Here is a 12,661-nt window from a genome sequence, read left to right as displayed (position 1 = left end):
TTTACAGGGAATATCTCAGTTTATAAAGGATTTCTTCCAGGGTTGGCGGATTTAAATCACGTTGATTTAAATCGTGATTTAAATCGCGATTTAAATCACCATGATTTTTTTTAAAAATCATTGATTTAAATCACTTCCATTGAAACATGTACAAATCATGGACAAAGTATTTGTTCAAAATCAGTTTTAATTCTTAAAGTCAAATGAAAAACTTTGAATTAACTTTATATCAATAAAAGATCAACAAAGTCTTCATATCTACTTAAAACAAATTAAAATCAAATTAATAAAATCAGGTAATTCCTTAAAAACTACAGATGTATGTTGTCAATAGGTACTCATTTTTTGTAAATTATGTTGAGTTTTTCTTCTGAAATTTTACATTCTTTGTCAGTTATTATTAGTCAATTTCTTTCTTAACGTAAAGTTTTCACATAATCCAAAGACTTTTCAGAGAGCAGTTTGTAAAAAAAAAATATAATATATAAAAGTCGATGAGAAAAGGTTTGTTGGCAGTTTTCCAGTTTTGATCCTTCGCCTACACATAACTACTTCTGTCATGTAAAATAAAAAATGATACCTGCATGTAATCAACATATTTAACATGCCTCTTATTTCATATTGTTACATTTATCATACATTTGATGTTTTGAATAACATTTTATAAAAATCACATTAACATAATGTAGTACAGTCATAATTTGACTGTTGAGAAAAGCTTTCTCTTATAAACCTTTTAAGTCACTGCAGCCCATTTTATGTTCAGTGCTACAAATAATGGAAGTTTTGTATCTGCATGTAATAATGGAAAGAGCTCTATAACAACAATTTGCAAAACTCAGAATAAACATTTAACACTGTATTTTAACGTTAAGATGCAGGTACTTCAGTTACAATCATTGGCAGTTGTAAGCTGTGTCTCATTTAAAATAAAATACTTCTTTTTGTAATACATATGTTGTAATTTAAGCAGTTTTGCAGTTTTTATCCTTTAAGTTAAAAGTAAGTAGATTTTTTTCATACTTCATGGATCAAACAGATTTTTTTGTAGAGAATATGGGAATAAAAATTGTAGATTAATGTAAAAAAATCACAGTAACAGAATGTAGTATAGTCACCCTTTGACTAAGCTATCTCCTATATTGTTCTCCAAAACTGAGAGTTTTGCATCTATATCTGTAGCAAGAGAAGAGCTTTTTATCAAAAAGATCCTTAACATATACAGTTGTAGTCTCTCTTTGACTATTGTAAAGCTGTGACTAATTGAAAAAATCATTGATGAGAAATATTTCTCTTACAATATACATGAATACTAGTAATTGGCAAAGGGTTTGTTGGCAGTTTTGATAAGGGATTTTTTCTCTTGGATTTTTTTAAATATTTGAATGAAAAATCCCAGAGGGGAATTTTCTCTACTCACTGGGAATTCCCTATGGAATATTCCTTCATAGGCCTATGTATGATAGAATTAAGTTCAGATACATGATTCCTCAAATTTATTTTTAATTGTCCATTTTTACTGGATTTTAATTACAAAATATGTGGTTAAGAACAATATTAGGGGTGAAATGTATAACATCAATATTGATGTCATTGTAAGAGTAAGGGGGGGGGATAATTACCCTTTTTTCGAAGGAACTTTAAAAAAATCAAAAAAATCAAAAAAATCTGATTTAAATAAAAAAAAATCTGATTTAAATCAAATAAATCCGATTTTTTTTATTTTTTTAAAAAAATAAAAAAAATCGCCAACCCTGATTTCTTCACACAAGAAATCTAGGAAAGTTCATTCACCTGTCAAGTGCCGACACCAATCAAGTGTGCTAGTCAATGTAAACATATCAGGTTTCATAACAAGATTATTGGAAGACGGTAAGTCATGAAAAATAGACGGTGAACTGGGGGGAATTGAGGTCACTGTATCTATTTTTAGCACTCTCAATTTCCGTAATTGCTGTCTTTGTCCCGTAGGGGGAAGTGAAAAAAAAACGTCCCCATAAACAAGGACAGTCTCAATTTATCAAGACATGATTTGTCTTGGTTTATGAGGATATCCTTGTTTTCTGGGACAATCCCAATTTTTGGACCAGCGCCCTCTACTGTCAAATGAAAGCTTAATGTACATTGTATGAACTTCAAGAGTGTATAGGAAGAATAAAGAGTTTTTGCCTCGGTCAAGGTCACAAAATGCTTCAAAGTTCAAAATGCAAAATGTCCAATTGTGTTTTTTTTTTCAAACAATGTGAAATTAACTTTTAGTTTTACTTGCTATAATGAGTATGACTGTATTTAATGACTATAGATAAGTTTACAAGTGAAAAATAGAAATGTTCAGTGAAAATTAACCTGACCTTTTTTAATTACTCTGAATCGCTAATTTTCAACTAAGGCAAGCGCTACAGCTGTACTGTAGTAAGTAACGAAATACTACCGGTATCGGTACTTATTTTTATTAAGCTAAAAGATAACACATTCAATGGAAGGGAAAATACCTATGCAAAGCAAGTTCATCACCCTCCCATAAAATACACATGAAGGATTTTAAGATGTTTGATAAGTAAGAATTTAATTAGTGCACAGACGTAACCCAGGGAGCTCAGGCACGCTTCATGGGCCGGAGCCCTAGCCTGGAGGCGGCTGGGGAGTAAAAGTCATCTACTGTATGTAGGCTTACTCCCCATTGATGCCTGGGACGCCAAGATATATAAATTCACGCATGTACGGCCACAAAACCTGAAACGTTTGCCCCTGAGATTTCTACTTTCCCTCTAAAAGTTCTAGCCCTAAAACATGTACATGGGGTTCAACTTTATTTCCAACATTTCTGCGATATCGATTTCGTTTTTAAAGAAGAATTCATTAAAAAAACAAGAAAAATGTTATGAAAAGATGGGAAGAACTTAAGGCCGTGTTTACGTCGCCATCTTGATTTCTTTGTCTTCCACTTGGTGACAGCACGCAAATCGCGTGGTTGGGATCTGTAACATGAAATTGTTGGGGATGGTGTGACCGGTGACCTTAAATTTAAGTTGTGCCTTACCTAAATTTTGCGCATGGTCGAATATCTTGAAATCTATTACGTTAATCAATATCACCAACAGAAAAAGCGATCCAAAATTACCCAGTTTGTAACTTGAAGGTACATGTATGGTCTCAATTTGTGAAAATATTGCAAACCCTTGACCTACTTTATAATTCCGTCAATTTGACTTTAGGATCTTGTCCTCCATTTGGTATTTATGATTTTGATTAACTTTGTGTGAACTGTATGACATTTTTTATTGAAAATCAACTACATGATAATTTTCAAAAATGTCTGCATATTATGGTCACCCCATCATATATGTACCTTTTGACTTTTTTAAAATTTTATTTTGCTCACTTTCTCCTTGCTTGCATGAGTCCTTGTTGTTTTGCCATCCTATTGTCCGTCTTTCTTTATTTTCTCCTTTAAATTCATTTCTGTTTGTTTAGTCTATAACCAGCTATAACTAGACCTAGTAGGACTATTATAGGCCTATATGTTTTTCTGGTTCTTTTGAGTTTTGTAATTCTTATCTTTTTGCTTTCTATATTTTTGTTTGCATATATTTCTTTCTCTCTTATTTTCTTTTTCTTTTTTTCTTGTTTAGGTCTTTGTATTATCTTCTTTACTTTCTCCTTTTTCTTCATTTCTTTCTTGGATCTTTAATTGCATGATTTCATCCTTTTTTAATTACTTTTTTTCTTTTTAATTCTCCATTCTTTGAATATGATTTTTTTCTGCTTTGGCCTCTTCTTTTTCTTCCATTCTTTTTGTCTTCTTGCTTTGGAAATTGTTAATATATACAGTATATAATATATTGTAATTTCCCATGACATTTTATGCTGGTTTCAAAGGTTTGTAAAATAAATAATTTTCAAGAAGTAAGATCTTTTTCCTCACACTCTCAATGCAGGACCTCACAAGAGCAGCATTGCCATCGAGTCCTCGTCATAAAAGATGTCAGACTCTGTTGATGACAAAGATATTATTGAAGAAGCCATGGATTCTCGAGTGACATGTGGGATCTGTAGAGGGCGCTACAACGATCCCCGCCTTCTGCCATGTCTTCACTCATACTGCCTGTCTTGTCTTCAAGGGCTTGAGGCCCATGTTCTCTTCTATCGAGATGATGGAAGCAGTGATACTAGCTCCCTGAGTAGTATGCTTAGCAACTTGGGCACCAAGGCAACAGCGATCATTTGTCCAGCGTGTGGTACCGAAGTGGAGTTACCCAAGGGAGGGCTGGCAGTGTTTCCAGTGGATTTCATTGCTCAGAGGATGCTGGTACTTGACTCCCTGAACCCAAACTCTAGCAATCTCATCTGTGAACTTTGCACGGATACCTCCAAGGCCATTTCACGCTGTGTAGAATGCATGGTGAATGTGTGTGGTTTCTGTGTACAGGCTCACAAGAGACAACGTAAGACTGCCGGCCATGAAGTGATCAGCCTCCACGAAGCCCAGCGTCAAGGGACGGCCAACCTTCACTGCCCTGTTGTGTGCCCGAAGCATACCCAAGAGGAGCTGAAGTTTTTCTGTGAAACGTGTGACCAGCCTGTGTGCAGGGAGTGCTGTCTGGTTGAGCATCGGGAGCATCTTGTGGAATATACTGAGGACGTAGCGGAACACCATGCTAGGGTCATCGCTAACCTGATCTCGCGTCTTCAACCTCACATGCAGGCTATCATGGCCGGCAAGGCTGCATCAGAACATCTTGAATGCATGATCAAGGAGCGGGGAGAGCAGGTCAAGTGTGAGGTGAACCACTACTTCGACAGCTTCATCCAGGCTTTGCAGTTGCATCGGCAGTCCTTGCTGACACAGATCGGGCAGGTGTGCGACACAAGGTCCAAGTCCCTGCAGTCGCAACGGATACAACTCCAGCAGATTCTCACTGACATGGAGCACAGTAGCCGACTAGCATCTCAAGCCCTGGCTGACAGCAACAACAAGGAGCTCATGTCCATCAAACCACTCATCTCTCAAAGGTTGTGCCACCTGAATAGAATCTCCTACCAGAGCACACCTAAAGGAGACTCAACTCTGCAGTTTAAACCAAAGATACTGTCAAAGAAGATGGTGAATGGATTGCAGGTTCCGGGAGTTGTAGACACCAAGATGGCCGACTCTATGAGGACCATCGCAAAGGGAGATGGTAAGAGCACTATCTTTGACAACATTTATTCAAAAGTTTTAATTAGATTTAGTTGCATATATGCTAGTTTTAAAGGGGGTGGGAGTGAACTACTAAAATCATCAATAATACAGAGAAATACAGAAAAGCTAAACCATTTTTGTCTCACCTGCGAAGCAAAGTGAGACTATAGGCGCCGCTTTTCCGACGGCGGCGGCGACGGCGGCGGCGGCGTCAACATCAAATCTTAACCTGAGGTTAAGTTTTTGAAATGACATCATAACTTAGAAAGTATATGGACCTAGTTCATGAAACTTGGCCATAAGGTTAATCAAGTATTACTGAACATCCTATTAGAGTTTCATGTCACATGACCAAGGTCAAAGGTCATTTAGGGTCAATGAACTTAGACCATGTTGGAGGAATCAACATTGAAATCTTAACCTGTGGTTAAGTTTTTGAAATGTCATCATAACCTAGAAAATATATGGACCTAGTTCATGAAACTTGGACATAAGGTTAATCAAGTATCACTGAACATCCTGCATGAGTTTCACGTCACATGACCAAGGTCAAAGGTCATTTAGGGTCAATGAACTTTGGCCGAATTGGGGATATCTGTTGAATTCCCATCATAACTTTGAAAGTTTATGGATCTGATTCATGAAACTTGGACATAATAGTAATCAAGCATCACTGAAAATTTTGTGCAAGTTTCAGGTCTCATGATTAAGGTCAAAGGTCATTTAGGGTCAATGAACTTTGGCCGAATCAGGGGTATCTGTTGAATTACCATCATAACTTTGATAGTTTATTGGTCTAGTTCATTAAACTTGGACATTAGAGTAATCAAGTATCACTGAACATCCTGTGCACGTTTCAGGTCACATGACCAAGGTCAAAGGTCAATGAACTTTGGCCGAATTGGGTGTATCTGTTGAATTACCATCATAACTTTGAAAGTTTATGGATCTGATTCATGAAACTTGTACATAAGAGTAATCAAGTATCACTGAATATCCTGTTTGAGTTTCAGGTCACATGATCAAGGTCAAAGGTCATGTAAGGTCAATGAACTTTGGCCATGTTGGGTTTTTTTGGTGAATCTCTGTAAGTTTATTGGTCTAGTTCATAAAAAGTGGACATAAGAGTAACCATGTATCACTGAACATCTGGTGCGAGTTAGAGTAGTATTCAAAGTCAGCACTGCTGCTATATTGAACCGCGTGATGCAGGTGAGACGGCCAGAGGCATTCCACTTGTTCAGTGGAAAGTACTTGTTTGCTGCTTGGTAAAATAATTAATGTGGTATGAATGTATTGAGTGGTTAAGCACTGTTTTATCATTAATTCAGATAAATTTCAAACAAAAAAAAGGGAATTATTATTTAGTTTATGAATTCTTTCATGCTTGTTTTAAGTGCATACAGCCTGTACTTATATTAAGAAAATAAAGATACAATTTCTATATAGGTAGGCAGGCAACCTGATTATGAAAATTCCTAATAACTTTTCATTCTTTGATTTGAAAATTGTGCATTCATAGGGTTTTTTCTCTCTGTGTATTACTGCAAATATGGAGATGGGACATTTCAGTGCAATTTTGATTGATTACATGTTTGCTTTACATTTAGGTCTTCATAGAGCAAACCTAGGCAAGCTAACTACAGTGACTGTTCTTCTTCAAGATACTATGGAGCAGGCCTATCACAATGGTGGAGATGAAATCATGGCAGAATTACTCTCCATAGAGGGCAGAACAAGGTAAAGTGGTTGTACTGTAATTAGCATTTTGAGTTTGCAGATTTTCAGTCCCTTTACGTTCAAGGTCTGCTTTAGGATTGCACACTCCGGGTGCTACATCACAAAAGCAGGCCTGCCAACTTCTCCGGGTTTTCCGGAGTTTCTCCGTTTTTCAGAATTTATAGCGGCCCAAAAGCGGAGAACTCCGTTTTCTTTGTATTTCAGATGATTTTCTTTTTTCTTTGGGAAATGACGCACTTTCCGTCTGCCTACGACTCTCTTTCTCTCTCTCTCTGAGTCCTCTCAATGTTACATTTACGTACGTACGCACGTGTGTCGGATCGTACCATAGAGTTATATAAACCTAACTCTATGGATCGTACCTATATACCGTGCGTAACGTTAATTAAACGCATGCACTACGCGCGCGTACGTGGAGTTCAGAGTTCAATGGATAAGAACGCGTGATGGGCCTGTGCCCCGTGTGTGCATATACGAAGCGCAACAAGCCACGGCCAGCGCGCTATTTATCCGACAGTGATCTTGTGTATTGACATTGGACAGTTCGCCCGCGATCGCGAGGATTCATAGCGAATGTAACTCTATGCATACGATGCAGCGCAGCGCTTGCGTGCCTCCGCTACTATACTACTGCCGTTCTGGAATACCGTGTGGGAAATGGATTGTTTTGCCAGCTGAGGGTTTAGAAACGGTAACATTTTAAACTAATATGTTTTCCTGATATTTTTATATGTGCTTTGTGCTTAGTGAGCTAAATGCTTTGGATTTTACAAGTCTGCCGTTTCAGTGCCGATTCTTGCAAACTTTTAGACCCCTGCTGTATTTTTTTTTAGTCTGTGAAAGTCACACAGTGAGTGACAGAGACACCCTCCTAATCCTATGCAAAACAATGAAAGCAGTTCTGCTAATTTTTCATAGCAACAGTGACTGTGAAAGAGTATTTTCCATCGTGGAAAAGAACAAAACTAAGCAGAGAGCAAGCCTGAGCACAAGAACATTAAGTTCTCTGATGGTACATAAATTGGCTATGGAGAGTAGAAACTATGCCATACTTGCTCAAGAGAGGTAATACATGGTGCCAAAAAAGCCACTTATGAAAGGCTCCAGAGAAAGGACAAGGCATAATAAGCTCAAGAAGGGCTCCAGAAGGCTTGTTTTTAAGGTGAAATTTCCTAAATGTCCTCCAGCTTCGAGGGGGCTCCGTCCCCTTTCACCCCCGCCGGGGCCTTGCCCCTGGACCCCACAAGGGGCCCTAAGGCGGGCCCCTTGACCCCCGCCGTTGGGAGTTCGGCTTTCCGCGCGATTCGTGGACTCCTTTTTTCCATTTTCAAATGTTGGCAGGTCTGCATAAGGGAATTATCATCCCCTTTTTATGACTGTGAGATGATATTCACAATCACATTATTTATTCATTTATTTAGTCATTCATTCATTCGTTTGTTCGTTCATTCATTCATTCATTTATTTATTTATTGTTTGTTTGTTTATTCCTTTTTTCTTTTATTCATTCATTCATTTAGTTATTTATTTATTTGTTTGTTTATTTATTCATTTACCCCTTCCAAACCTATATGTTTGTTGTCTTTAGGGTTGAAACTTCAATGAAATACTAATCCAAGTTTTTACAATATTGATACATTGTCTACAAAGTTTCTTGCCACAATATTTTTATTTTATCAACTTACCATGCAGACCTGAATTGGTATTTATCCCTGAAATTTAATTGAATCTATACATTTTTTAAATAATATTTTTCACTTTTTATGCTAGGTAAATTAGAGAAATGATTGCAATTATTGTTGATGTGAAACCTATTTATATTTTTATTTGCCATTCTTTGTGTGTTTTCTCATTTTTCACTTCAGTTGAATTGAGCAATTGCCCCCTTACGCTCTATTTTTTTTAGTTTTGTTATCACTTTTTAATATTTGCTTTTTCACCTTGCTCAATTGAAATGCAATCCATTATCTTTTGTTTTGTTTGTGGTGCATGTGGTTTGCAGATTTGTTTGTTTTTCTTTTGCATGTCTTTATGATTTCTTATGACTGCCAGAACGTACCAATGCAAGGTGATTGAGAATAGTGATGGGAGTTACGGAGTGAGCTACACACCCAAGCAGCTCGGAGCTCATTCACTCAACATCCTTGTCAATGGACATCATATAAGGGCATGTTTTTAGTTTTTCTTTCCATTTGTGTTATAACGGGGGGGGGGGGGGCATTCAACTGTATATTGCTTAATGTATTTATGACCAGAAAAATTGAAACAAATGTTCTTTTCGTGAGTTGATTATCAGGGACAAAAAAGTACAATGATGCATTTAGGATGTCAACAATTTCCAATAATCACACCAAAAAGATAAAAGGACGATTTAAAAATAAAGAGCATGTTTCTGAGTTAAATCATGCCTATTAAATGTATTAAGGTATACATGTATTTTCCCCCATGTGGCCATTTTCTTGCATTTTACAATCAGGAGTACCCCGAGAATGTGCTTGTTTGGGGTCAGATATAGGGGATAAACTATTCAAAGAACCACATGGAAATGTTTAGACAAATCAAAAGGACAGTTTTGGAAGCCTGTTGTGACACAATTATACAGTTTAGTGCTCCCCCCCCCCCATTTTATCCTTTATTTGTAATGTGTGGATTTATGAAGTGACGTGATAAACATATTGGGCTAAAGAACTACCCCCTCGCACCTGGAATTCTATGACAGGTTAAGGCTCTACATCACTTTTTTTAAACTTGCAGTGGTGAATTGTTTTAGCATATTATGAAACAGGGCAAAGGTTTTCAGCTCTTAGATTGATATTTTCAAAGATGGCATTGCAGCATAGCAAAGCGCAAGCCACCAATCTAAATTACCAGGGGCCCTCTATAAAAATGTTGCCTTAAAAAAATGGCAAATGAACAAAAACTCTAGCAAACAAAATTAGGCCATTGATAATAACACATTGAAAATCTCTGGCAAAAAATGCCCATTATTTTAATTTATAAATGCAAAAGGCCCCAGGGCTGTGCATTAGAAGTATTACAATTGATTGCTAATTTCCTTCATTCAAATTGATATTAATTTCAAAGAATTTGATTGAATTTGCTTAATACCTTGCAGTTATGTTGAGTTCAAAATTTGTCTTTTTTTAATTCTGTGCAGTTTTTTTGTTTAATGCTCTTCATCCTTTGAGTGAATTAACTTTGGAACATGCACTATCAGATGGAAGTTTTCTGTTGTACTTCTCAGTTTGTGTGATATTAATGATGTGCTAGTAGTTAACTCCCAATTGATTTCATATTTCAGGGGAGTCCATTCAGTGTCACGGTGAAGGTTGGATGGCAGGAGCATACCGGTATTTATCATTGCTGTACGTTCTGTTCCAGTGAGGGCAGCAAACAAGCTACATGTGCATGTGGAGCCGTCATGCCCGGTAAGAAACCAACTTCCAATATAAATCAAACTCCCCGTTCTTTATACAGTGCGTATAAAAAAAAACGGGACAGTTTTGAAAAGTACTAAAAATTTGTTTCAAAATATTATACCTATATTTTGATGTTAATAGATGCTCTCAGATCTTATCTTTGAAATGCCATTTAAAAAAATAAATTTTGTTCATGCTTGAGCGAACACGGGACGTTTTTGTCGGGGGTTCAAAAAGAGGCTTGCGCCAAAATGGCAGAAATGAGAAATTTGGTGATTAGACTTTTGGCTAATCATAAGGCTTTCTCTCAATTTTTTTCATTATCTTTGCCATAATTTTCGAATTATGCTGTCAAATTTCATTTACAAATTTATTTATCTGAACTATTTTGTTTTTCATTTAAACTTCTTTTACCTTTGAATTTTCCTTCATAAGTAATAAAAGAAGACTTTTTGTCAACCCAAGTAAGAAGATTTGCATTATTTTTGGGAGAATTTGTAATTATTCAAATCCTTTTATTATGTCAAACAAACTATTTTATGGTACCTATAAAAGACATGAATCTTATTTTCAAGGGGTTATTGAATCCTTCACCAAGTTTAATTATGTGCTTGACAGGACAAACAGGAAAGGATTCATGTCTTTCAATGGCAATGGTGTATTGAGTCAATTTTGAAGGAGCAAGATATGGCAGATCGGGTAAAATGTATTAAAAAGTTGTGAAGCGAATCAAGCGAGCAAGCAAAAATTCCCACTTTTGTTATCAAAATATCAAATTTTGTGATTTTGACATAATATTCAGAAAATGATATCACATTTCACTTTTTATGTTTTCTGTTATTTTTCTTTCCACTTTTTTCCTTGGTCGTGAGTTTTTTTATTGGGGGGGGGAGGGAGCACCCCGAGCCCCAACCCATCAGTATGCCACTGTTCAAAGGCACCATAACCTTTGTAGCACACAATGAAAGAATTTGAAGAAAAAAAAACATGGTCTCCCATTCTTCAGTTAAAAAAAAATGTTCTTGCCTAAAGAAGGAATATTCAAAGCTAAAAGTGAACTTATAAAAAAGGAACAACAACATAAATATTCAAGCATAAAGTAGATTTGGAAATGAACTTTGACTGCATAATGCGAAAATTATGGCAAAGGTAATGAAAAGGTTAAGAGGAAGTCTGCTGATTAGCAAGAAGTCCGCCCACCACATTTAGAATTTTATGTCATTTTGGCACAAGCCTCCTTTTTAACCCCAGACAAAAACATTCCGTGTCAGGTCAAGCATGAACAAAACTAAATTATTTTAATGGCAATTGAAGGATAAGACTTCAGAACACCTATTGACACCAAAATATAGAGATCATAATTTGAAACAAAAATTCTATAGACTTTTCAAATCTGTCCCATTTTTTTTTCGATACGCACTGTATTTCTCCTTCTTTCTATACATCCCCTCTTTCTCCTCTGTTGCAAAATAAAATCTACTGCTGCTAATTATCCTCTTCTGTCTGTTCCCCTCCCCCTCTCTTCTCTTTGGTCTTTCTTTTATCTCCCTTCTCCCATTCTCCACACACACATTTTAAAACTCCTTTCCTCTCTACTTCTCACTCTTCACCCACCAATCTGCAGGTGGCTTCAAAGGTTGCGGTCACAGCCACCCTGGACACCCAGGGAAGTGGCACTGGTCCTGCTGCGCCGTCACTGATAGAGAGGCCGAATGCAATGCCGACATCAAGCGTCCTGCAAAGAAAAGGGACAACACCCTGACCGTGCTGCGCAACAGACTCCACAGCACCAGCTCGGGATCCAGCGATAGGTCGTCTAGATCAGGGGATGGAGGACCGGTGAGGTTTACTGAGAAACCAACGGTTGGCAAGAGAGTTCCTACAACTAAAGTCAAGACTGTATCGTTATAGCAGACTTTATAGCTACGGGGGGCCGTCTCATAAAGATGTTTATAAGTCACGAGCAACTAGTGATCATTTCTTGTGCTGAATGAGATATCCCAAATTTCTTTGTTTAACATAACAAGAGTGGATTTCCTATCCTTTACCAAAATATTAAAATTTTAATTGATATGACTGTTTAAAAATGAAAATTCAAAGCTACAATGATTTGATTTCATTGTAGTACACATGGTTGATGGGAATAAAAATGAATTAGATTCTGATGCGCCACAAGAAAGGATCTCCAGTCAATTGCAAAGTCTTTCGTAATTTATGAATAGCTTTATGAAACACCACCCAATTGTACTTGGTTTTACTAACTTTGGATCCACTGACAAATTGTCAGGTGCCTGTTGCAGAATGAATTCAATACCATCAA

General features: G+C 36.8%; 1 protein-coding gene across 2 annotated transcripts in view; it reads left to right on the top strand.

Moving 5' to 3' along the window:
• Positions 1-12,661, top strand: part of LOC121429336 (tripartite motif-containing protein 45-like) — a 13,154-nt gene extending 493 nt beyond the window's left edge. For both annotated transcript variants that reach the window (XM_041626344.1, XM_041626343.1), the window contains exons 2-6: positions 3,939-5,180; positions 6,793-6,922; positions 8,975-9,089; positions 10,224-10,350; positions 11,966-12,661. In XM_041626344.1, the coding sequence (XP_041482278.1) occupies positions 3,983-5,180; positions 6,793-6,922; positions 8,975-9,089; positions 10,224-10,350; positions 11,966-12,252 (1,857 nt within the window). In that variant the 5' untranslated portion in view covers positions 3,939-3,982 and the 3' untranslated portion in view covers positions 12,253-12,661. The remainder of the gene's footprint in view (positions 1-3,938; positions 5,181-6,792; positions 6,923-8,974; positions 9,090-10,223; positions 10,351-11,965) is intronic.

Source organism: Lytechinus variegatus, chromosome 15 (genome assembly GCF_018143015.1).
Source record: "Lytechinus variegatus isolate NC3 chromosome 15, Lvar_3.0, whole genome shotgun sequence".
In the NCBI taxonomy this organism is placed as follows: Eukaryota; Metazoa; Echinodermata; class Echinoidea; order Temnopleuroida; family Toxopneustidae; genus Lytechinus; species Lytechinus variegatus.
Note: the sequence above shows the minus strand (reverse complement) of the source record. Positions and strands in the feature narration are given on the sequence as shown.